A 25,446-nucleotide genomic window follows, 5' to 3' on the forward strand; every position below is an offset into this window, starting at 1 on the left:
TGTTACATGTATAAAAGTCGATTGCTACAATGTGGAGCTGGAATATTGTTTGTGCAGTGAGTGCGACAAACTAACTACCAAGAACCAGTAAACATAGAGCTATCAGGGCGGATCCAGGGATTTTTTTTTTGGGGGGGGGGGGGGGGGGGGGTGGGTTCATCAGCAAATTAATGCTGAAAATGTCGACAGGTTTTTGGTCCGGACACTATTAGCCTCCGTAAAATCAATAGGTGGGGGGGGGGGGGGGGGGGGGGGGGGGGTACCATACTTTCTATGGGGGCGCTGTTAATGTTGTGCACAGGCGTGTTATTACATTGTGTGTACCAGTATAATTCGGTTTGGGGGGGGGGGGGGGTCAGAGCGGCGTGGGGGGGGGGGGTTCGTATTAGTTTAAATGAATTTCTATGCATTTTTTTTTAGATAGAGCTAGGGGGTTGGTCCCCCCCCCCCCCGCCCCCTCTGGATCCGCGCCTGGTTGCGCTGTTATGAAATAGGCCTAGACGAAAAACTGTGGATTATTGGGATTTTGGACGGGCGAGATATTATTTAACACTGGTACAGCCCTTGTGCTTCAGCGTGAAAACAAAATGAGTGGCCTTGCTGAGAAAAGAAGGAATCAGCTTGTTTGTTTTTGCAGGTCTTTATACAGTTTTAAAAGTGGCTTTAAATGGCGCGCTCCAGTTCCGAAATTGCGCACACTATTCATAATGAATTAATGCTCTTAATTCAAAAGTTGAAATTACTTAATTGTTTACTTGTCTGTGGGCCGATTTTTTCGTGCGATGTGTCATTGAAAAGCTCATAATTAATGTAATGCTAACAAAATATCAATTTGATTTGAAAATCTATTTTTCAAGGTGCCACACCCAAAAAGCACGTATATGCCAACACCAACCTTAAAAGGTTATTTTTCACGGCTAATTTCACGGCTAAACTCACACGCAATTTTTTTCGGTTTATTTCAAGCGAATTCTAAGAACAAGTTTTGTATATGCTGTAGGCTAGGTCTGTCCCTTACAACATCTGGATTCCTTAGAAAAGTTATCGCTTCGCACTAATAAAAATTATTTTCTTGTATAGGAAACGGTATCGGGCCGAGCAAGTGCTAAAATTAATGCAGCCGCAGCGTGCAGTCTGGTACCGCAACAAATGTTTCAACAGGCAAGAGAAAAGAGGGCGCACTTCACAATGTATGATGCGTTGAAGGTTTTTTTCAGACGTTTTCCATATTTCTATCCAGGCTGTAAAAGTACCTCCTATAGAGCATATTTTTGAGTGATTCTCTCATTTTTACAATACCAAAATTAGTCCAGTTTTTCCATTTTGGTAGTTTGTAGACTTTTATTGGTAAAAGCAAACAATTTCACGGAACTAGCGGTCTATGAGGTTACAACTTTTCTCCTTAAAAAAATGATGGCGCTATTCGCGATCCACATTTCCAGACACCGTTTCAAGTAAATTGCGCCCTCTATCTGTGTAGTGAATGTACATAGAGGTTGATGGAACGTCTTCCAAGCTATTTGAAAGACGTCCATAATCTTCAAGGCGGTTATTATAATGGAACCATGGTTATCACCAGCAAGTATCTTAACTGACTTGAAGAAGGACTGATGTCTCACTTTCTCCATTTTGAAAGAAGTTAGGACTACGCCCTGTTTCTTAAAGTTGTCCGTCACGCCCACGGCTCATGATGCATTTCACATCGATTGATTTTGATGTTTGTACCACCCAGTGACGTCAGATCGATGTACTTATTATGTAAGATTATTGGTGCACTGCTCATGATTATTCATATATTTAAATACGATATTCCAGTGGATGTCATTCATAGATGTTTAATTCATGACATCACAATAAGTTTTTACATGGAGACTTGGTGTAGCCTTATGAGTCCTCAATCATTTTGGGGTCAACTTTTTCATTGACTTTCATTCAAACCTAATCTTAAAAACTCAGATCTATCGTGCGATCCTAACAGAAACTTATTATGTTTCCTGTTAATGTCGAAACCGTTGCCTGCTTTATGATATTCTATTATTTATAGTTTAGGTCATTGTGATCAATTTTTACTTAGGAATTAAACATCTTTTCAATTTGCAGTCCTATTTGTTTATTTATTTATTTATTTTTACTGAAAACAGCTTGTAAAAATATGTATATCAAACGAAATAAGTAACGATAGGCTTTCGTCAAAATGTTTTCTTTCTCAGCAAATGTAAACAAGTGAAAATAAAAATACCAAATCTGATGTTGTTAAGTAATGTTTGTGCAAGATTGTTTAATAACAGGTGATTACTAGGGAGTCGACGGTTTTACTGTAAGCCAGGCATCACAATGAAGAGGAAATTGAATGACATAACTACTTCAAGATGCCGTCATGTTTAATGCAACACCAACAAGTCATCTCTTTCAATTGTGTTTGTTCACCAGCCGCTGAATCTAGAGCGGCTTTCACATGCAAATCCCTACCGAGTAAACGGCTGACTCAACGGTCTAACTGCATACAAGCGCACGCTATGCAACCATTGTCACTCGGACAATAGGCGACCTCCTGGTTAACTCAATTCAAAAAAAATAATCCGGCTGACTGCTGAAAGCGACATTTTAAATACCGATCAGTTTAGAAAACAGACGTACCTGTTCTGCAAATTCAACTGTCAAAAATCTTCAAGAACTGTTTTCGGAGATGTTACATGCTTTGGATTTTAACAAAGGTGGACGATAGATATTACTAGGACTAGAGAGATTATTTTTTGCTGGAATTTTACCGCCGTGATGTTTTGGAGGCAAGCGTTTGGTGTTTTGGCTCTGGTGATTGTAGGAAGCTATGCACAGAGTAAGTATGATCACACTCTAAAGCATGAGTGTAGTTGTGTTCTGCTTTATGTCATCTTGAAATGGAGCTATATCTTGCAATGTTGCGTTAAAAATTGAGTGCCGAAACTTGTAGATCATCCAAACTATGTTGTTCAACTTGATTTTAAAAAGTAGGTACATTCAGTGATATAGCATCTTAGCTGTCGACTTCACAACATTTAGAAGTAATTTAGATCAACTTGAAAAGTTAATATTTTTCTGGGAAGACAGTAAATAAGACGGTGCAGTATAATTTAGTACACCGGGGTAAACTACTGCCCATGATGACATGTGCTATTAAACTCAGGCTGACACATCAAGTACTAACAAAACACGAATGAAAATCGGGCAAAATTTACTCACAACTTGGTAAACAAAGTTCACAAAAATTTGCACTTGTCAAAGCTTAAGACGGGGACTCGGAGTATTAAAAAAAAAGTTTACCCCCCCCCCAAAAAAAAACCCCAACAACACCAACTTCTAACGTCTCAATTGATAACTTTCATAGAGTTTTTTTTTATCGTTGCAACAGAGTGTGAAGACGAGACATGTGTCTCTGTAGAGATTAGTACATTGTGTTACACCTGAAACCAGTGTGTTTTGTGCTCCTGGTGTTACGCAAAATGTATACTTTTGTGAAACAGGTGTTTCGCTAAGTTGTTACATTTCTACACTACTTCCGGATACGCGCGCTTAGGAAACTGCTACCAGTGTTACGCGAGACAAAATTATTTCGAGGAATTTTTTCTCCGAATCGAATTTGGAATCGTAACTTTATATTTTGTTATTTTCATTTCTTGTCTTTCATCCAATGCATGTGCCCATTGCAGAATGTTTCTTTCGTAATGCCCGTTTTGTCATTATTATTTATTGATTACCAAACAGTTCTTACATGCAACAGACTAGACATGAAACTGTGTACTTACTTGTGACACTATCGGCATAACCGTTACAATTTAGAAATTTAGATGCAACTACATTTGCATGTCTACGGCACTGAAATATGATGGTATATGATAACCTAAGACATTTCAGGCTTAACTTTGTGAGTTATAATACAAAACTGGGACACCATAATGACATTAGAATACCTAGAAAAGTTTTATAGTAAAAGTAGGACTACAGTTCGACAGTAATTCCTTTCAACAGTTTGTTAGGGCATTTTTGTCTATTTGCGTTAGGCATGGTCCGTGAACATATCTTCAACAGTTTTTTGTTCAATGCACGCGCTGAAGTAGGCCTACAACAAAGGCACTCAACGATCATGCTGGAGCAACTAATCGAAATGACAACCTGAAATGTTGTTTAATGTTTGTTCAGGTATAATAATGGTTTCCAAATGTGACGAATTCTTAAAGGATAGATTTCGAAATAAAGGATCATTTTCTGATACAATTTTATTTCAGTATGACTATGAACGTACGTTTAATTGTCTTCATTCATCCAAAGTCGTGTTTCATCTGCAGTCGCACTCCAATAGTTTGGCAATTGCTCAATTTCTTGTCCAACTTTGGTCAAAATATCCTTCTTCACTATTGGGGAAATTCCTCCCTTAAGTTGATTAAATTGCAGTCACATTTTTCAACAATTGAGGGATTTTATACAAAAGTCAAATAAAATAACACAGCCCAACAAGTGTCTTTTTCTCAACAAAATATTTGTGTGTGTTACGGTCGAATATTTTTTAAAATTAAAATAATCAAAGTTAAAAGACTATCAGGCATTTACAGAAACTCCAAAACAGACAACAGTGAACCGTGCATTGAAAATTCCGGTATTTCCTCGAACACCCAACACGATGCCGAGATTGTTTACACTGTTACCACGGAAACGATACTATTGAATCACCGTGAACTTCCATTCAGCTTTTCAGATCACCGTTCCGGATCAGTGATTCGCTGACAAGTTCACCGCGGTCGGTTCTAGATCCTGGGCTTTGTTGATGTTTGTTCATGGTTAAGGTTCATTATTGCTTTCATTTTGAGGTTATTTTACGAGTGTTTGCATTCAATCGGTCTGCTTTTACTAGCTTACTGGAAAGTAGTTAACTGAACTGACGGGCTATTTTTGCACCCGGAATCTAAATTTACAGACTGGAAAAACGGAGGTTATCGGTGCAATCTAAATATTGTAACCAATTTAAATCAGTATTGCGTTTTCATTTTGGAGCTTATGGCATATACATGTGGGATCATTTACATTTATCCGAAAATTAACCTGAGGGAATAATTATCAAAATACTTACTTGGATTAAAGATCGTACTGATACTAAACACCCTGTGAAATTATTCAGTCTGGCTTGCTGTCATTTAGAAAAAGTCAAGAAATATAGGTGACTTCTAATGATCGGTTAATGGACTCATTTTGGAATACAGAGTGCTTTATGGACGAAATAGTGTTACGTGATCAAAAGGGAGTGCATGCTTTTCGATGTTTTCTCAAAATCTCATCTTTGGATTTTAAGTGGTGTTATTATTGGGAAAAGAACAAAATACATGAACATCAAATGACCTTGCCTTTAAAGCATTAAACAATGGACGCCAATGTACGTGCCCAGCCTTTATGAAAGATTTGGCAAGGAAGTCAAACCTTGGAGCAATGTTAGTTTGGTTCAACTTGGTAGAACCGAATTTAAAAGTCAGAATCGGTATTTTACACTCAAACGTTTATAACAGTGGAGAATCATATAACTTGGTTACGCGCAAGTTTATAGGCCAGCTAAATATCGTGAATATCAACTACACCTATTATTTGTTTTATCTTAAAAGTCTCCTGCATGTTGGGCGCATGAGATACACAGACCTCTTTTTTTTGCGGAAATCCCACTCCCACTTAACCGACCCATTGCAACTAACTGTTATAACCAAGCAATCATCAAACCATAAACAACCAAGCATCAGATCGACCGAACCGACGAAACCAACCAACAGTAAAACAAACCAACGAACTATTTTTCCTCGTACCAGATGCATGCGTCAGTACACCATGCAAGAATGGCGCTACTTGCCTCGGTTTCGACAGTCTGCCAAACTTCTTCGTCTGCACATGTGCAGATGGATTTGAAGGCGACACTTGCGAACAAGGTAAGATATATCGAGCTGTAAATAGATTTATTTTGTGTACGAATCCCCATACACTATTATTTGCTTTCATATTTTGGTGTAATTTTACCACTCATTTCTGTAAATAGAAATTAAATGAAAACAAAACTTGCGATTTTCATATTTCATTGTTCTATTCTTTTCACTTCTAGATATGGCATCCCTAAAATACTCTCTTAGTGTTATCCTCTTAGTGTTATTCAAAGTTTTGAAGGTAAATTCCCGGTAAGTGTGGACTAGAAGTTGAGACTAAAAGTTACTTGCATAATGTTTTTTAATCGAATGATATTTGTTTTAAGTGACGACTGCATGTTCAAGTGACCCCTGTCAGAATGGTGGACAGTGCTTTCTACAGAGTGGAACCAGTGGTTATACATGTCTTTGTTCTACCGGCTGGACCGGTACAAATTGCCAAGTGGGTGAGTCCCTTTTTGCCCAAAGTGGGTGAATTTATTTTATGATGATTGAGTAATATTGAGGCTCAAATTGTTGCTGAGTTTTCAGTTAAATTAAAACATGTAAAAATAATGTTTCATAAGTTTGGCTTACAATACACCGACGTAATCGAGAACTGATTCTCTATGATACCATTGATTTTTCGACCGTGAATTTTCACTTTTTACAGAGGAGGGTCCGTGTGAAAGTTTCCCGTGCCAGAACGGTGGGACGTGCGTGACCAATGTTGGTTTCTACACGTGTACGTGTCCTGATGGTTGGATTGGAACCAGCTGCGAAGTTCGTAAGTATTGTCAGAAAGTGAATGAAAAAGGTTTAAGATTCGTTTGTAAAAAAAGTTGATAGAATACAGGGTGAGTCATAAAAACCGAAACTCAAATGTCGGGATCATTGTTATAGTGAAGTTCTGCATGTAGTAATTTTAAAATCTAAGATATGAAAGCCCATTTCATAAACTTTCTCTTAGTACGAGAATCATTCAAAACACTCATGTACTTTTCAAGTTACGGAATTTTAAACACAACCAAAAGTTCTGTCCGCGGATCACATAAAGGTGTGCGTTCTTTCAGCAAACGCTGAAAATTCTGCAACTTGAAAAGTACGTGAGTGATTTGAATGACTCTTGTACTAAAAGAAAGCTTATGAATTGGGCTTTCATATCCTAGATTTTGAAAGTGCTACATGCAGAACTTAACTAAAACAATGGTCCCGAGTCCCGACAATTGGGTTTCGGGTTTTTTGTTTGTTAACTCACCCTGTATATTGATTATAAACTCTGTATGTTTCTTTTCTTGGCTAGCGTTTTCGACAGACAACTGCGCCGGTGAGCCCTGTAAAAACGGCGGGACGTGTTCCAGTTTTGGAGGGGCCTTCAGCTGCGCATGTCCGTCAGAATGGAGCGGACTAACATGCGAAAGTGGTGAGTATTTTTCAATTTTTTTAAACAGTTATTTTCTGACCCACGATTGAGTTAAAAACTTAATACTAGTCAAGCTATTTATATTGCAAGTTTAAATGTTTAATGAACGTATGCAAAACGAAGTGGCTTATGGACATATCGATAATTTGCAATAAGGAAATGATTGAAATAAATAATTGGAAACTTAAACACAAATTTTGATGTTTTTGGCAAAGTTCAGGGGAAAATACCACCGACATGATTCTCTCTTTCTTGCCCAGAGAGGGCGCTCTTGAAAAAGTTCGATTTCAACTTAAAAAAGTTTCTCACTTTCTGCAATCTGTGTTCAAAACATTAGTGTACGTCGTATGTGATTTGCCGGTAAATTCGGACAGAAATATGCAACTTTTGCAGGTAATGAAATTAACTGGAAACATTTTACTGACAACTCCTTCCTCCTATTCCTAACCATAAAATGTGAGGAATAGCAAAATCTTGGAAAATAATTAATTCTGTTTAGTTTTACGCTTGAATAACACAAAAGCGCCTCCCCTGTGGCTGTGCTGTGTACAAACATGACAAATGTAAACGAATGGGGGCCATTCAACTTTGCTTTAAGAAAAAAATGTGAATGACAATAGATGTATTTTCTTCATACTTCCTAAACATAATTTTGTGTTTCTGACCTTTTATGCTCGGGTATGATAGTGAAAAATTTCCTGTAACTGTCTTCCCCTAATTCATGGTAGAATTTCAACATTTTTCAACTGAACTTCTGAAGTTAAACAGTTGTTTTGGCAACAGTGTCTATCTGATTCTGAATTAACTTTTTCATGCTTTTTGATATTCACAATGCATCTTGGGTCAGGATGACAAACAAACCAGAGGTTGAGAGAATTTGTCGTCCCGGAAATAAATTGAAACATATTATGGTAATCCTTACTTTTAGGACACCTCTATTTTGTACGAGTTCTGTTCAAAACTGACTTTTGCAGATGACTGTCCAATACCAAAGTGACTTTTGCAGGCTAAAGAAGCCTTTTTTCTTCAGACAAACTCATGTTAGTTATAATTTTGAAAGCACTTTCAAAGAAAATGTGACTTTCCAACCCTGCCCTCTTTCTACAAAATAAAACCTGCTGATATTCAAGAGGTGTCATTGCCAAATGTTCGAATGTGTCATGAAATATCAGAATGTCACTTTTGAGTGTCATTTAGTCAGCTGTTTTGGTGAGTCTTTTAACCTTATATAGGAAAGGGGTCCTAAAAGTAAGGATTACCCATATTATAATATAACTTATTTATATTTCTGAATGTAAAAATTGAATTTTATTTTCAAATTATAATCTGTGCATTAGCCGGCGATGATCACAAGAAAATGCTCTGACTGGTTTACTGTCCCCATAGGTTTGTGCAAAGTGCTTAGCTTGTTTGTCATCCGTACCCATGATGCAATTGGAATGGCAGAAAGTTTTATTTCATTTTTACAAGTCAAGAATATTGTTTTTATTTATGGAAAATGATTTTATTTCTCGCTAGGTAACCCTTGTCTGAGCGACCCTTGTCAAAATGGCGGCAACTGCATTAACTTCCAGACTTTCTTCACCTGTAGTTGCATTAATTCCTGGCTGGGTGACGTCTGCACAGTTGGTAAATAAAACCTCATCAAATTAATTGTCTTATCATCGTATTCTTTTCTAGAAAAAGTTATATTTAAGCTGACACTTATTTTGGTCAAACTCAAAGATCTATTTTCTGGGTTTTTTTGTTTGTTTGTAGAGTTTCACCCCCCAAAAGTTGATCCATTTGTTGGATCACTAATTTTCTAGCAATAGCTATTCATTTTATAATGAGCCAATGATAATGAACCAGTCAGTGTTGAACGAATAAGCCCACGTTTTGTATACTCAGGGAATAATTACGCCAAATTAATATATTTGGAATTATTTACAGACTGACATTACAACAATTCTGTTCTAGTCTTAAGGTAGACTGGTTCCAGCCTCTCTTTCAAGTTGATAATGTAGGGGCCGGGAACCAGTCTTGAAACTTGTTTTCCGCAACAGCAACTCTCGATAAAAAGTTTTTGAGGATTGAAAATGCCCCCCCCCCCCCCCCCGAAAACATCAGACATTTTTGAAGAGCAGAAATAGCGCCAGCAACATACATAATTGTCATCGTTATATTTGCCCCTCCAGGACCCTGCAATAGCAACCCCTGCCAGAATGGAGGAGTCTGCACCGATGCCAACGACGCCTCATCCTTTACATGCGACTGCCCCACCGAGTGGTTAGGCTCCACTTGTTCCATAGGTAAATCAACTCGCAAAAAAAAATCCCTCAGAGACGATAATGAACAAAAATAACAATTTTCCCATAACAAGAAAAATCAAATTCTATTCCCCAAGTATATTGGTTTTTACATATTGCAGTGAATTGATATTTAAACATACTTTTCAGTCATATTTAGTCCAAGTATTATTTAAATACACCTAAAGGCGCATAGGATCATTTACTGTTCAATTTTGTTTGTTTCCAAAAATAACACCACTCAAAATCCAAAGAAGAATGTTCAAAACCTAAGTTGAAGTTTCAGCTCAGTGGATATTGTCTTGACAAAGCAGTGAGAAACCATGCACAACCTTTTGATCACGGAACACGTTTTCGTCAATAGCACTCTTTATTTCCAAAAATCAGTCAGTTGACTGATCATTGGAAATCACCCACATTTCTTGATTTCTACTAAATGACAGCAAGCCAGACGGAATTATTTCATGGTGTGTTTAGTACCAGTACGATCTTTAATCCAAGTCGGCTTTTGATAATAATTTGGTACGTTACTTTTGGGATAAATGCAAATGATCCTATATGCCTTTAAGTAAACTTTTGTGCGTTCCATTTCGCAGCCAGAGTTTCTGTTTTGAGATAATCACTGAATTTGTGTGACTGTTTCATGCACCGTTTTTCCTTCTCCAATCACTTACTTTGCACATCAAACACACAGACAATCCTTGCCTACTAAATCCTTGCAACTCAAACGGCGACTGTACACCAACGGCAACCGGGATGGACTACACGTGCTCATGTAATGTTGGTTGGAACGGGCCTAATTGTGAAAATGGTAAATTGGAAAAAAAAAAAAAAAAATTATTTTAAGAAATAGCTGTGAAGTATTCCTCTGGATTTGTTAATTTGAAAGTTTCGTCATGTTCTAGAATAATAATAATATGTTTATCTTTTTGGTCGAGTTTTCAATAAATGCAACAAAACTACAGACATTTCAATTAAAAAGAAAAAAAAGTGAAACGTTTTTGAAAATGTTGCAATTTGTTGTCAAAATTTGTTAAACCAGAAAGCTATTTCAAAAAAAGAGTTTTTTTGTTTAAATTTTTTTTCGACGTAGTACAGTTGACAAAATTCCTGTTATAGAAATTACCATTTTCTGTGTTCGGAGAATGTCAGTATTGTTCAATGAATCTGAGTCTACTGTTAATCGAATCTTAATTTGATATTCGTATTCCCTAATTAATTATGTATGCGTGCACCTGTTATTTCTTTGCACCTGTTTTTTGCACCTTGTTTGCCTCTTTTCAGCCAATCCGTGTGAGAGTAACCCGTGTGGTTTGAATGGCGTGTGTCGTAATAATGACACTGAGTACTACTGTCTTTGCCTGAGTGGATGGGTGGGCACCAACTGTGAAGCCGGTAAACGTCGCCTGTTCTTGAAAAATTATGTGGCAATAAGGTCAACAAAAAAAAGTCTCCGGTTTCTGGTATGGAGCTTGCCCAAAAAGTGGTGCGGCGACGCAGCTTTTTTTTTTTTTACCTGATTTTTTTGCTTCAAATGTCGGCTGATGACTGCAAATGGTGCCCGACTAAACTTAGTGCAAATATATGGGAGTCCAGAGAGGCCACATAAAGCTTATTCTCGACCATAACCCAATCTAAAAACACGTTAAAATTGTGCAGCAGCAGGATTCCAGTCAAACCAGTGAGTTTGGCGGTTTTGAGACATCATCTTTCATTGGAAAAAAAAACTTTTTCATTTTGCCGACGCGCATGGCTACAGCGACGCGCGCGCATACCAGAAACCGGAGACTTTTTTTTTTGGCCTAAGCTGTAGTTCGGTTTTCAACTGCCCATGCGCACAATGATATGGGTCATTCGGGATAATCAACGCTCATCGAAGGCGCATGCATGCGCACGGGGCATGCACACATGACGCTCGCGTGTTAGTTACAAGCAGAACGGGTGTCCGCGTAGCATTACATATCATCACGTCAGCGATTTTATCCCGAATGACCTTTGACCTGGACTACTTCATCGAGATTCTGAACTGGTTTATCGTCATGTATCATTTATTCTAAGATCAATTTGGAAAATTTACCCCAGCAAACCATATGACTTTTTTGGTTTCATATTTTGTTGATCACATTATCAAAGGTAGGAATTTTATGTAAGTAAGTATGTACGCATCAATGTAATCCCTGTATCACAGAATCAAATTTGTGGAAGTACTAAAATTGATATGTGGGTCAAAAACGCAAATTCTGCTTTGTACTTTGAAGACTGTGCATTAAGATTTTCAAAAGTTAATGGAACCGTCATTACTGCAATGCAAGAAATCATTTCAATATTAAGTTTGCTTTTGACATAAATAAGGTAAAAGAGTTTGAAATAGCAATATTTACATAAACACAGATGTGATTTTAAAGCACAATTTTGTATTTATCGTCATCAAATTCATCTGGAAACTTTTAACTATGGAGCTGTTTTGCACAAAATACTTCTTGTTTATAACTTGTAATTGAATCGATTGACTGACTGAATCAGAAATTATTTTTTTTTATTCTCAAATTCTCTCTGTTTTTTGTCCTCAATGCCTTACCTTCAGAGGATCCATGCTTGAGCGGTCCCTGTCAGAACGGTGCCATGTGTACCGGGGAACCAGACCTGTATACATGCACATGCCAGCGTGGATGGGTCGGCGACACCTGCAACATTGGTAACGTATTTTTGTTTGAAAACCTGAGAATTTAGGCCCTTTCACACTATTGTCTGGCCTACCCATGCTAAAATTAACTTAGGTCCTACGTGAGTTTAACCAGTTCGCGTCGTAGGACGTGATAACACGCACTGGCTGTTTTTATACACAGGCATGGCTGAGCCGTTTAAATGTCAAGATTGCTTCAACTCGCCTCCGGGTTACGTCTAAACACGCTAATCCCTCGTGCCTTTTGTACACACCCACAAAGTCCGTGAATTCTGTGTAGGCGGACCGTGTGTTGATCTTGAATTGGCCGTTGTGCACGGCCTATTGTACAATTTACGCTCCAGTGAACGCCCGGAGTATTGAAACATGTGAGGTTTCGTCAAGAAACATCATACAAATACTGTTGAAATGACTCTTGCGAATCAGTGTTTAAGGCGTTTGTCTGTATATCAGAAGTTGGCTGGAAAATGTTGCCTTTTGCAAAAATCGAAATTTTTGGCAAAAATGATCCCGGCGCGAAGTGTTTGGTCCCATCGAACGTGGGTCTACAAGGCTGACTGTTCACTGTCGCCAGCTTGTTTTGGGCCGGCCGTAGAGTTTGGATTTTTTACCCGGGTAGAGAGTCTCAATCCTGGCCCTATCCAGGGTTGGCTTATACCTGGGTAGAGCGTTGAACCCTTGTAGAAGCCGTGTTAGATTCTTGCTTGTGTGAAACGCGCTTTCAAAATATCTGGATTTGACCCGGGTCTTGCACGAAGATTTCAGATTATACGAAAGTGCTCAAAACGATCACTTGTAATTTCAGTCGTTTTGTAGTGTTGCGTTCCATTGCGGTGTTTCTGTCTACCAAACTTTGTAAACACTTTCATGGTTGGTTTGATTTTTTTTTCGCACTGCACGATTTGTTTGTTTGTGTATTTGTCCTCCAGTGGGTGACCCCTGTTTGATTCTGTCACCGTGCAAGAACGGCGCGACGTGCGCCAACCCAGATACCGGTTTGTATGACTGCACGTGTGCTGTGGGCTGGATCGGCACCAACTGTGATATCGGTAAATTCAACCTAAATCTGAACAAATTGGTCTCATGCAGGATATATTTTAGACAATTCTATATATAAACCGTATTGCGATTAGTGTACTTGTACATAATAATTGTTTATCACGAGATAATAATTGTTTATTTCACTTTTATATCACTTCTTGTTTTGGTTGTTTTTGCCTGTGTTTCTGCTTTGAGTGCCGAGTTGTTGAGTTGTCACAGATTATCACAGATCATCACAGATCATCACAAGTCAGTCACAAGCCAGTCACAAGCTATTCAAATGATCTCTGACAAAGGCATTCGTTGTCATCGCTCATCCTTTGTTACTTGTGGTTTGACTTGTGACGGACGTTACAACAATTCAACTTAATAATAGTGTGCCTTCTTTAAAATCCTAACTCCCTAGCGTGATTTACTAGGAACCATACCCATCCTGGCAAATTCCAACACCATATGGGAAACTGCACACACATATTTCTGACTTTGATTCTGGAGGTGTGCCAACCCAATGTAAAAGACTGTCAGTTTAGGGGTACTGTACCCATCCTGACAGATTCCAATAATACATGCTGTTGGGGTTGGATGGGTTAAGTTCTGTTAGGGATAATTATTAAATTAATGATACTACTTGATGGATATCACAGTTTAGTTTTGATTATGGGCATTTCTTTCTCTAGTTGATACGTGTTTACCGGCCCCTTGTCAGAACAGCGGCAATTGCACTGTGGAAGCTGATGGGTATTCCTGCTCATGTGAAGATGGTTACTCCGGCAAAAGCTGTGACATCGGTAAGTTTGTTAGACTAATAGTTACTGTTGATTGGTCGCTAACACTGATAAAAATCTTCAGAATGATAGGCAGATGTTTTTCTTAGAGGTAGAAAACTTGTAATAATAAACACGTTTTTGCATTACTGACTGACTGACTGGCACGTGTGAGCCGGGCAGTGCTGTTGTATAGGATTACCAAGTTACACCAATGAATGGCTAAATCCGGCCAATTGTGTAGACCAGCACCCGATTTCATCAAACTCTCCGTAACTTACGATGCATCGCAGCGATGTGACGCGTCGTATCTCTACAATGTGTCGCAGCTGCGACGCGTCCTGCGATCCATTTTACTAAACACGTCGTAAGTGCGACGCGTCGTAGGTGTATTTATAGCACAACTCGGTGACTGTTTTATGTCTTCAGTCAGCGTACAGTAAATAGTCGTCTGATATTCAACAAAGAGTCGTCGGATCTCAGCTAGAAATTTGTTAAAACGTAAAACAAGATGGCGGCCGTACGATGCAATTTTGAAGGAAAACAAGCTCTCATTGGACTGTATAGCTACTTTGAAATTTCAACTCCAATATTCCAGTCTAATTCATAATTATTCAATGAATTTTCTTTTTACAACTTTACACACATTGCCTCGGTATTATAATCTCGTTAACGTAATTTGTGGCATAAAACTGGCTTAGAAATGACTCTTCTTATTTTGCGATGACCACTAGACACGTCGTAACTTGCGACGTATTTTAAGCCGTTGTCAAGGAACTTACGACGCGTTCAACACATCGCAACTTTCGTGAAATGGAAGATACGACGCGTCGCAGCGCTTCGTGAAATCGGGTGCAGATGCATGATAAGACTTCCAGTGAACAGCCATTCTTGTGTGTACTTGGACCAGCCTTTCTAGCTTAGCCTTTCTTAAAGCGCGACATGAACATTGATAATAATGACATATCTGAAATGTACAAATTTCGTCAGTGTTTTCACAAAGGGACAAATTAGGCCAAAAACCATATTTCAATATTCTTTTTCCGGCCGAAATCGGTTAAGTGAACAGCTACGAACATTTTAGCGAAGTTTTTTGGGTCAAAATCAGTTTAAATCAACAAAATCATGACAATCAATATAAGGAAAATTTCACCTAGTTTGAGTTTTTCATGAAGAGACAAATTCAAACTCTATCACGTTGTTCTATGGGGCAAAAACATCGCACGTGTGGAATTTAAGTTTTCACGAAGAGAGGAATTGAGTGCACGCGAAGGGCAAAACAACGCGCGTGTTTGACTTTAAGTTTTCAAAAAGAGACGAATTAGCGCAAAGGTTAAGGCAATGGGTATTGACAATTTGCCAAAACAATGGGCGCGTGGGATTTTGAGCTTTCACGAACAAACAAATCTCTATGGAGATTAATTACTCCACAATTAATTGTTCTATTATACTGTTATTGGTACATCTTTGAAGTTTAAGATCTCAGCTTACTATCTGTATCAAAAATTAGTCAACATGTGCTCTCAAACTTGGCGAAATCTTAATTTCAAAAAGTGACCAACTTAAAACCTGTTTTTCTCAAAACCACAGTCTAACACCCGATGGCCCAATTCGTCCCTTCGTGAAAACGCTGTTGATTTTATATATTTACTTCTGCATTCACAGTTGATCCCTGTATTGTGGACAACCCTTGCATGAACGGAGCTACGTGCTTCAACCCAGTGGGTACCAGTGATTACAACTGTACCTGTGCTGATGGGTGGCGGGGAACCAACTGTGAAATCGGTAAGCGACATCTTAAGAATTACCAATGGATCAACAAATTTCTAGAAAATGAGATTGTTTAAACTTGTTCAAAGTATGTTCTGTTTAGGAGCTCTCCATTGAGGAAAAAAATGGTCAGTATTCTTCAGAAGCAAATACAATTTGGTCATGCTGACAATTCTATCATGAAGGCCCCCTTCAATGGTGCTAGCTATGGTCCAGATAATCTGTTACAGGACAGTTACTTTGTACAATAGCTAGCACAAAGGTTTCTCCGTTGATGGGGGGCGAGTGTATAGTGTAACGTGCCCGAATTCATCTACACTTTGTTTTTAATACAGTGGATGTGTGCTTCGACAACCCTTGCCAAAATGGCGGCGTTTGCGTCTACAACGGTGACACGGACTTCAACTGCACATGCCCAGGAGGATGGATCGGTGACGTTTGCCATGCTGGTACGAAAAACAAATACTTGTTTTTTTAGAATTAATTTAATTTCAAATTTGTTGGGGAAGTTACACTAGCTAACCTTAGCATTTTGTTAATGCTGAACCGTTACTCTTTATATTTTACATTTAACTTTCCTCTACATTTTTTTCCGGTTTCATCGCTGTATGATACTTTTTTGTGCTAAATCTTCATGACTTTGAAGACTGATGTCTTTGCTTATTTTTTAAGGATGAATTTCTCTACTTGCAAAAGAAAATTCACAAAAAGTAGTTATTGATTTTCAGAGATTTTTTTTTTTTTTTGGGGGGGGGGGACATATTCACATACTATGTGCCTTTTTGTGCTTGTGCCTCTTCCTAGTGATAGAGTATTGTGAAAGAGTTTGTTGAATTTTTGCATTTTTTCATTTTGACATTTGTTGGGGGATTTGAGATATTTTCTGGCACGTGCTTATTCGTCTTTTAAACGGCAGCCTTATTTTCGCACAGTGGTTCTCGATTAATTGAAAAGTTTCATCGCTGTATGATACTTTTTTGTGCTAAAACTTCATGACTTTGTAGACTGATGTCTTTGCTTATTTTTTGAGGATGAATGTTTGTTCCACCTCCAAATGATAGAGTATTGTGAAAGAGTTTGTTGAATGTTTTCATTTTTTCATTTTCACATTTGTTGGGGGACTTGAGATATTTTCTGGCACGTGCTTAAACCGGTTTCTGGTATGGAGCTTGCCCCAAAAGTGGTGCGGCTACGCGGCCTTTTTTTTTTTTTTTGCCTGTTTTTTTTTTTTTTTGGCTTCAAATGTCGGCTAATGACTGCAAATGGTGCCCGACTAAACTTAGTGCAAATATATGGGAGTCCAGAGAGGCCACATAAAGCTTATTCTCGATCATAACCCCATCTAAAAACACGTTAAAATTGTGCAGCAGCAGAATTCCAGTCAAACCAGTGAGTTTGGCGGTTTTGAGACATCATCTTGTATTGAAAAAAAACTTTTTCATTTTGCCGACGCGCATGGCTACGGCGACGCGCGCGCATACCAGAAACCGGAGACTTTTTTTTTTTGGCCTTATTAGTCTTTTAAAAGGCAGCCTTATTTTCGCACAGTGGTTCTCGATTAATTGAACTGAAAAAAAGATAACGAATAAACAACACAATAATTGATTAATAGATTAACCAAATAATCGTTGTTGGCCTCTACATTTATGTGACTTAGTTAAACTTTTCTCCATCTTACAGATGACCCATGTTTGCCCAGCCCATGTCAGAACAACGCTACGTGTGTCCTAGATGGCCTGAGTAACTACATCTGTAACTGTGTGCCCGGCTGGACAAGTACGGACTGTGAAATAGGTACAAGAAATACTTCTCTTAGAACAGAAATTACTGATAAGAATAGATGCTATTGGTGCAAAATCCTGTTTTATGTGCAATTATAAGTCAACAATGGCCAAGTTCGGGCAAGGACCATTAGTCGACTAGTGGTTGATTTGTGACGTACCTTACGCCTGCGCACTGATAGCGACGTGCGAACGTCTCTAGTCAAACGCTGGTCAAAATGTCATCGCAAAACTTCTGGATCCTGGCTCTCTGCTTGCGTTATGAACGCGCGCGGCTATGGTTACCAGCGAAGCAACCAACCCCAGTAGGCTGGTTCCAAATAGTCGACTAGCGTAGTCAACCACCGTCGACTAGACAGAGTTCGGGCAAACGTTAGTTAACCATTGGTCAACTATAGTCCTTGCGCGAACTTGGCCTCTATTTGAAGAGTATTTATTTAATAGGCTCCGTGCGCAAGTACCCCCTCAACGGTAAGAAAGGGAGAGTTGGGGGTGACCACTGGGAGAGACATTCCAACGCATTGCTGACGACGCCTGACGCTTCCTCAAAGACGCTATGGCTTTGCACACATACAAAATACAATTAGCTGTGTGTGCTTTGCGCCATATGTGTGCGAACCAGTTCGCACTCTGGCTCTCAAAAATTGTCAAAAATGCCATCTTCTCTGCAGTTTCTCACAGAAAATTCTAAGTTTGGAATTTCCATAACCAATTCTGAGCGCACTGAATATTACTGTATAATACTTCTTTACTGTCAACCTCTTTCCCATTTTCAGAGGATGCCTGTCGTAGCAACCCATGCCAGAATGGTGCTACGTGCACCAACACAGACCCTGGGTATGAGTGTGCTTGCCCCAACGGCTGGCTGAGCACAAACTGTGAAATAGGTATTCACTAAAGTTGGAATTTTGTGTGTGAAGTGTGCTTTATCGATGTTTCCATATATTGTTATTTTTAAAGTGTTTTGCATTTGTGTCCTCGTCTAATATAAATTATCTCAGTTTTTTCTACCCATGTAATGTCAATTTTGACTTTTCTCAACAATCAGAATTTAGAAAAGTAATGCTAGAATTATCTTTCACTGTTAAATCACAGTTTGATCTTTAATTTCCATCAGAATCTGTTTTCTAATTTTCTTCAAATGTTTTCGCTGTTCAGTTCCGTAACCATTTTCACCGTCAACACTTTTAATCAAATTGTTTTTCGCATTGTCTTTATACTTGTAGCAAAAATGTAATATAATTGTTCCATATTCAGCCCACAAAATTCTCACTGATTTTTCACTTGTTTGTTATAGTTATCGTTATGTGGCTATCATTCTTCCCCAACTGAATTTGTAAATTCCCTATTTTACAAATATTGTTTGCTTGTACTTTTTTCCTTGTATTTCATTGGAGTCAACTCCGATATTGTAACTTTTGTAATTTAACATCCATTCTTTCATTTATTTTATTTCCATTTTCACTTTTTTCCGTCTGCACTTGTTTCTCCACATTGTGTCTCACGTCTCACCCTCCTTTCACAGCCGTTAGCCCATGTTTGTCCACCCCTTGTCAGAACAATGGAACATGCCATGAGAATGGCCCATCTTATGTTTGTGATTGTGTTCACGGATGGTCCGGACTAAGTTGCGAGGGTATGCATGCACTCTCGTGTCACTTAATTATGTCAGAACGATGCTAATACAGGGTGAATAAAAAAAAAAGGAAATCCACATTTTTTGAATGAAGTACTGCATGTAGCACTTTCAAAATCTAGGATATGAAAGCCCAATTCATAAGCTTTCTTACAAGAACAAGAATCATTCAAATCACTCATGCACTTTTCATGAATTTTGAACACAAACACTGTTTTAAGGTTCTGTCCACAGATCAAGTGTTCTTTCAGCAAACAATATCAATTCACCTAGATTCCTATGTGAATTGTTTTCATTTTGCTGAAAGAACACTAACCTTTTTTTGTGATTTGTGGACAGAACTGTAAAACAATTCTTGTGTTCAAAACTCTGTGTCTTGAACTATGAAAATGATTCTTGTACTGAAAAGAAAGCTAATGAGTTCGGCGTTCCTATTCTAGATTTTGAAAGTGCTACATGCAGAACTTCATACAAAAATTAGTCCTGCCTTTTGGGTTTTCTTTTTTTTTTATTCATCCTGTACATTAGGTCTTTAATTTAAATATGACCAACATTTGCAAAAAACATACTTGAGTCTCTTTGGTTATAGGAAACGAATTTTAAAGTAATTTCACAGATTTTCCAAATTCATATTTTTTTTTTATTGATTGAATGGTTTTGTGTGAATGTGGAAATTTACCAAAAAGGAGAAAATTGCAACTTAAAATTGTCTCAATTTCAGTAACTTCCATTTCCAATCGCACAGAAACTCACTTTTGATATTTTTTTTAAAGCAGGTTATCAAGTAATTCCCAATTTCCACCGAAACTACAAGATTCGACAGCTTTCATATTTATATTTCTCAATTTTATATTGGGACAAATTTGTCGGAATTAGATCATTTAGAAATTCCCCTCATTTTATTATTTAATGCCGACCTATAGTTTTCATACGTTTCTATATCATAGGTACCAGACTATTTGTTCAGTAGCCTCACTTTCAGCCCACAAATCTCTATGTAAAATAATTTCAAAATGGCCGAACTTGTGAGTCTAGTTCCTCACCTCCTCTTGTTCCTTTCATTCCTACAGAGGATCCATGCTTCAGTAACCCTTGTAATAACGGAGGTACCTGCGACGTTGTTTTAGGGGAAATTGATGCCAACTTTACTTGTACCTGTCAGCCTGGTTTCTTAGACTTCAACTGTGCACAAGGTAAGAAAACAAACAGTTTCTCCGAAAGAAGAACTTGATTCTTAAAAGAAATAATCCCAAAAAAACAAGAAAAAAGTTTGCACAAATTACCCACATGCCTTTTTGCATGAAGTATACTTGTTATTTTGTCGTTAGCTGTAAGTTTCCCTTTGTAGATGGAAATCTTCCAAACTTTATTAAACTTTAACTGATAAATATTTGTTCTTTCTTCAGTTGATTTTTGTTTCAGTGATCCGTGTCAGAATGGAGCCTCGTGTGAGCTGCTGACGGATGGTTACATGTGTCACTGTGTGGAAGGATTTCTGGGAACGACTTGTAGCGAAGGTAATAATGTACCCTCCCAGATTGGGCCATCAGCCCTGCCCACTATGCACAACATAAGCCTCATCATGCACAACATTAGCCCCGCCCACTATGCACAACACAAGCCCCGTCCACTGTGCACAACATAAGCCCCGCCCACTATGGACAACATAAGCCCCGCCCACTATGGACAACATAAGCCCCGCCCACTATAAGCCCCGCGACTATGCAAAACACAAGCCCCGCCCATTATGCACAACACAAGCCCCGCCCACTATGCACAACACAAGCCCCGTCCACTGTGCACAACATAAGCCCCGCCCACTATAAGCCCCGCGACTATGCAAAACACAAGCCCCGCCCACTGTGCGCAACATAAGCCCCGCCCACTATGCACAATATAAGCAAAAAAACATGCATCTTCCCAACACCACATGTTTTTTCGGTTGCACACATTTTGTTTTACATTTTCCTTCTAAGCTAGCCACTTGCAATTGCTCATCAAAATTTTAATTAACTTATCGTTCCTTTTTTCCTTCTGTTTTAGTTGATTATTGCTTCAGTGATCCGTGCCAAAACAATGCAACGTGTAATCTGTTGTCGGACGGCTACAATTGTGCCTGTGTAGATGGCTATCTGGGCACACATTGTGAAATCGGTGAGTTCTGTCAGTGAATTCTCTTTCCCCCACCCTGTAACCTCCACCCCACCCCACCCCACCCCCACCCCCACTTCCTCTCCCACCCCAACTCTCAGCCCACCCTCACCTCACCCCTTCCCTCAGCCCCACCCCACCCCCACATCCCAAACCCCACTCCTACCCAACACCCCCCTCTTAACACCCCCCCCTCCAACCCCCACTCCTACCCAACACCCCCTCTTAACACCTCCCCCCCCCCCCTCCAAGTTGTGACAGATCACACCCCCAAGTTGGTTATGAAGTCATCCTCAAAAGCCTGTTTTTTCTTTCGCTGGATCTGGGCAACACATTTTGTTGACTTCTTGATTTTTGTTTCTGTCAGAGGATTTTTGTAGCAGTAACCCATGCCAGAACGGGGCCACGTGTAACTTACAACCGTTCGTTGGCTACACCTGTACGTGTGCGGACGGTTTCCTGGGCACGTTCTGCGAGATCGGTAAGAAATGTATCCGATGTGTGCGTTAGCCCCTGAGGGCGCTATCACCATTCCCTGTATGCTGTGAAGTGATCTCGTGACGATTTTCAGTGTAATTTCATTCATCATTATCTTCTTTAGTCCAATTTAGCTCACTAAATCTGAACTTGTCAGAATTCTTGTTTGGAAACTTTGTTTACAACTTGTAACCCTTTTGGTACCAATGTTGAGTTTCGTTGCCATGGAAACCACACACAAAAAATAATAACAACATACCAACTTCAATCCATTCTTGATACTGAAAACCATGTCTGTAAAAAGTTAGATTATTTTTTATTTAACGAGTCGTCTAGTAATTTGTGCATGACTAAACAAAGAATTTGGTACTGAAAAGGTTCATCTTTTGAGACATTGCACGTTTCCACATCTGTGATTTTCTTTCATTTTAGTCACAAAAATGCTGAATAAATGTACAAATCATTTCTATGATGTATCGTCACTGATTTTCTATTAAACATTTGCATGATATTGAATTTTATTCTAGATGCATGTTTTTTGTTGTAATTTTTGTTTTGCTGTGATTTGTTTGTTTGTATTTCTCCACGATCACTCCATTTCTGTCTCCTCGCACTGTTTCCCACAATTCACCTCTGCCCCTCATCATCAGGCCTGGAGCCCTGCACCTCACGCCCCTGTCAGAATAATGGAATGTGCTCACAAACCATTGACTCGTACACGTGCACGTGTCTGGCCGGGTTCTCTGGATTGAACTGCGAGGGTAATGCATTTACCTCAGTTTTTGATTTGTTTGTATTTTATATTTTAACAATTCTGTGACACTGTATTGAATGCTGCACCTTCATCACATTTGTAAAGTATTAACCGTCATTCATAAATACCTCAGACAGTTTAGCTATTCCTATTGGTCGAGAGCCCGTCACGTGGCCGGTCTTAAACGGATGATAAAGCCATGGCTAGCTGGTCTTAAACACTTTTCCAGTGTCACAATAAAATGTGGACTCCTTAAAATCCAGTGCCTCTTACCGTTTCATTAGTTGAACGTTCACAATCCTCACGTAGGCATGCGCAACACTACCAGGGAGTCAGAATTTTATAGTTCTAAATTCAAAACGCAACGCCCCAGGTGCGTTCTGCGTGACATCGCGCAGAACATGTTACGCGCGCGTCAATCTCCATAAAAGGGTTGTTAACATCTTACTCGCCAGCTGAACACTCCATTATTTTGCTAGAGGGATGTTTCAAAAAGCATGACGAAGTGAACTTGTTGAAAAAAAATCGGGATTTTTTGAACGAATTATTTGGGGGTTTTTTACCGAAAAGGTATTTATGAATGGGAATAAATATGTGCTCGGTCGGTATTTATCGCTCTGTTTAAGACTTTTAGAGTCTGGGTGCTGATAATTACCCTCGCCTCCGGCTCGGGTAATTATCAGCACCCAGACTCTAAGCGGTCTTAAACAGAGTGATAAAAACCTCCGGAGCACACATTTATTCCCTTATTTTAAAGAGAAAACTTTGCTGTTTTCTGTAGGTGTTTTTGAGAATGTGTTCTTTTATTTCAGTCTTCATTTGTCATTTTTATTTCCTTTTCAATTTATTTATTTATTTTGTGTTATTTTACCAGGGGAGCCCCATCAGTTGTCAGTGAACTGTTCTCCCTGGGGGCCCTGGATAAATAAAAAAATACAGGCATGATGAGATATATATACAGCGCGTCCCAAAATATCTGCAACTTTTTTAAGCGAGGCTCTGGCGTCGGCGCAGAAACATGTACCGCCATTATTTTTATATCATTTTAAAGCTTGGAATCTTAACTTTATCCATGGTGAGTATTGGTTTGATATTTAAAAGAGTTTAAAATTATTCATGTTCAAATAAAATCATGTCAAAAACAAACTCAACCGATTTCAAGGAAAATCGATGATGCGGTACATCAGATGCAAACTCGGGTCACACTTTGAGCACACTCTTTGAATAGGTACAAACTAGCACATGAATTTCAAAATTGAACTTGAAACGAAGAACAATATTCTGAATGCATTTAAAGGTGTAGTCAATGGGATCGAAAAGAATAGGAAACATAGAACGTAAAAGGCAACGAGATCGTCACATCATGATCACGATGAACCATTTCCACATTAGAAAAAATTGCTCATGATTGATTTTCCTTGAATTGGTTGAGTTTGTTTTGGACATGCCTTTTTTTGAACACAAATAATTTCAAAACCCTTTTGAAAATCAAACCAATATTTACCAGGAATAAAGTTAAGATTCTATAGGGTATGCTATTAGGTAAAACAGAAATTGTAGATGGTTCAAAGGTATTCAAGTTATCGTGGGTCGAACACAAATCGACAAGTATCCCATAAACTGTGCAACGTATTGCCTGCCCTCTGATTGACCTGTGCTTCGATCGATATCTGATCGACATATCACTTAACCTTTTCCGGAGCATGGCAATTTGGTTATGTATCGTAAAACATTTCAGTGATTCTTATTTCTAATTATGACAGAGGATTTCTGTAGCAGCAACCCGTGTCTCAACCAGGGAGCGTGCGATCTTATTCCCAACCAGGGATACAACTGCACATGCCCTGTGGATTACTTCGGCACACACTGTGAATTCTGTAAGTTATAGAAGCTTTTGCGGCATTCCCGTTTTGAAGTGTGCACTCTTGGACAGCTTTACTATAGATTTACCTTGTCACATATGCAAATTTTCCTAAATTTGTTTACTACCAATGTTCATAACACAAGCAATTTATTAACCCTCCAATACAAACATACATTCTGTGCCAAGTTGTCCTGGCAGTCAAAATCAAGCAAAACTTTTCAAGAGTTAAGAATTCCCAGCCCACATAAAGCAGGATTGACTGGCTGGGACTGCTTAAGTAACTTGATACAGCTATGCTTTGACTCCGGGTGAGTGATAAAACAGCTGTGACCACAACTTGCCTGCTTTGTCTGTTGACCCAGTTTGACTAGTCACAGCGCTTGCTGGACATATGATCTGACTGCTGGTGACTAGCCTTTGTTGAAAATATAGCAGGGGAAGTGGAAATGAATTTTGACTGTCTGTGACTGCTTAAATAGCAGGACGGTTTAAAAAAACTGAAAATAAAAACAAAAAACTTACATTCATGTTTATGGAAATAGTCTACTTTTTATTACAATTTCCTGATTTAATTTGAATTTTTTGTTTCCTTTGTTTGCGGACAGTTGATCATTGTTTTGCCGAACCCTGCCAGAACAATGCTACTTGCCAGCTGCTGACTGACGCCATTGGCTACAACTGTCTGTGCGTGGATCCGTACATCGGCAGAGACTGTGACGCAAGTAAGTCAGTTTTCCTTTGACTTGTAGTGAAGGTACTTGTGATAGATCACAGATTATCACAAGTCCATCACAAATCAATCACAAGTCAATCTCAAGCGATCCTACTCCAATTCAAGTCATAAGCTACATCAAGAGGAAAAACCCCTTTCTTTTGAAAAGGGTCTCAGTAGCTAGCCGCGATAG

The 25,446-nt window shown here is 38.9% G+C and overlaps 1 protein-coding gene across 5 annotated transcripts in view; it reads left to right on the forward strand.

Annotated features, from left to right (window-relative positions):
- Window positions 1-2,525: 2,525 nt before the first annotated feature.
- LOC119728453 (neurogenic locus notch homolog protein 1-like) overlaps window positions 2,526-25,446 on the forward strand; it is a 58,407-nt gene continuing 35,486 nt past the window's right edge. The window contains exons 1-24 of one of the 5 annotated variants that reach the window (XM_038200702.1): window positions 2,526-2,836; window positions 5,823-5,939; window positions 6,257-6,376; window positions 6,583-6,696; window positions 7,213-7,332; window positions 8,851-8,961; window positions 9,510-9,623; window positions 10,315-10,431; window positions 10,905-11,015; window positions 12,205-12,315; window positions 13,233-13,352; window positions 14,022-14,132; window positions 15,774-15,893; window positions 16,214-16,327; window positions 17,559-17,672; window positions 18,436-18,546; window positions 19,185-19,295; window positions 20,366-20,488; window positions 20,702-20,812; window positions 21,339-21,449; window positions 21,814-21,927; window positions 22,574-22,684; window positions 24,441-24,554; window positions 25,147-25,263. In XM_038200702.1, the coding sequence (XP_038056630.1) occupies window positions 2,776-2,836; window positions 5,823-5,939; window positions 6,257-6,376; window positions 6,583-6,696; window positions 7,213-7,332; window positions 8,851-8,961; window positions 9,510-9,623; window positions 10,315-10,431; window positions 10,905-11,015; window positions 12,205-12,315; window positions 13,233-13,352; window positions 14,022-14,132; window positions 15,774-15,893; window positions 16,214-16,327; window positions 17,559-17,672; window positions 18,436-18,546; window positions 19,185-19,295; window positions 20,366-20,488; window positions 20,702-20,812; window positions 21,339-21,449; window positions 21,814-21,927; window positions 22,574-22,684; window positions 24,441-24,554; window positions 25,147-25,263 (2,698 nt within the window). In that variant the 5' untranslated portion in view covers window positions 2,526-2,775. The remainder of the gene's footprint in view (window positions 2,837-5,822; window positions 5,940-6,256; window positions 6,377-6,582; window positions 6,697-7,212; window positions 7,333-8,850; window positions 8,962-9,509; window positions 9,624-10,314; window positions 10,432-10,904; window positions 11,016-12,204; window positions 12,316-13,232; window positions 13,353-14,021; window positions 14,133-15,773; window positions 15,894-16,213; window positions 16,328-17,558; window positions 17,673-18,435; window positions 18,547-19,184; window positions 19,296-20,365; window positions 20,489-20,701; window positions 20,813-21,338; window positions 21,450-21,813; window positions 21,928-22,573; window positions 22,685-24,440; window positions 24,555-25,146; window positions 25,264-25,446) is intronic. The other 4 variants (XM_038200705.1, XM_038200706.1, XM_038200703.1 and 1 more) reach the window with 4 other exon arrangements.

This window comes from Patiria miniata, unplaced genomic scaffold (assembly GCF_015706575.1).
Source record: "Patiria miniata isolate m_02_andy unplaced genomic scaffold, ASM1570657v1 HiC_scaffold_20, whole genome shotgun sequence".
Lineage (NCBI taxonomy): Eukaryota > Metazoa > Echinodermata > Asteroidea > Valvatida > Asterinidae > Patiria > Patiria miniata.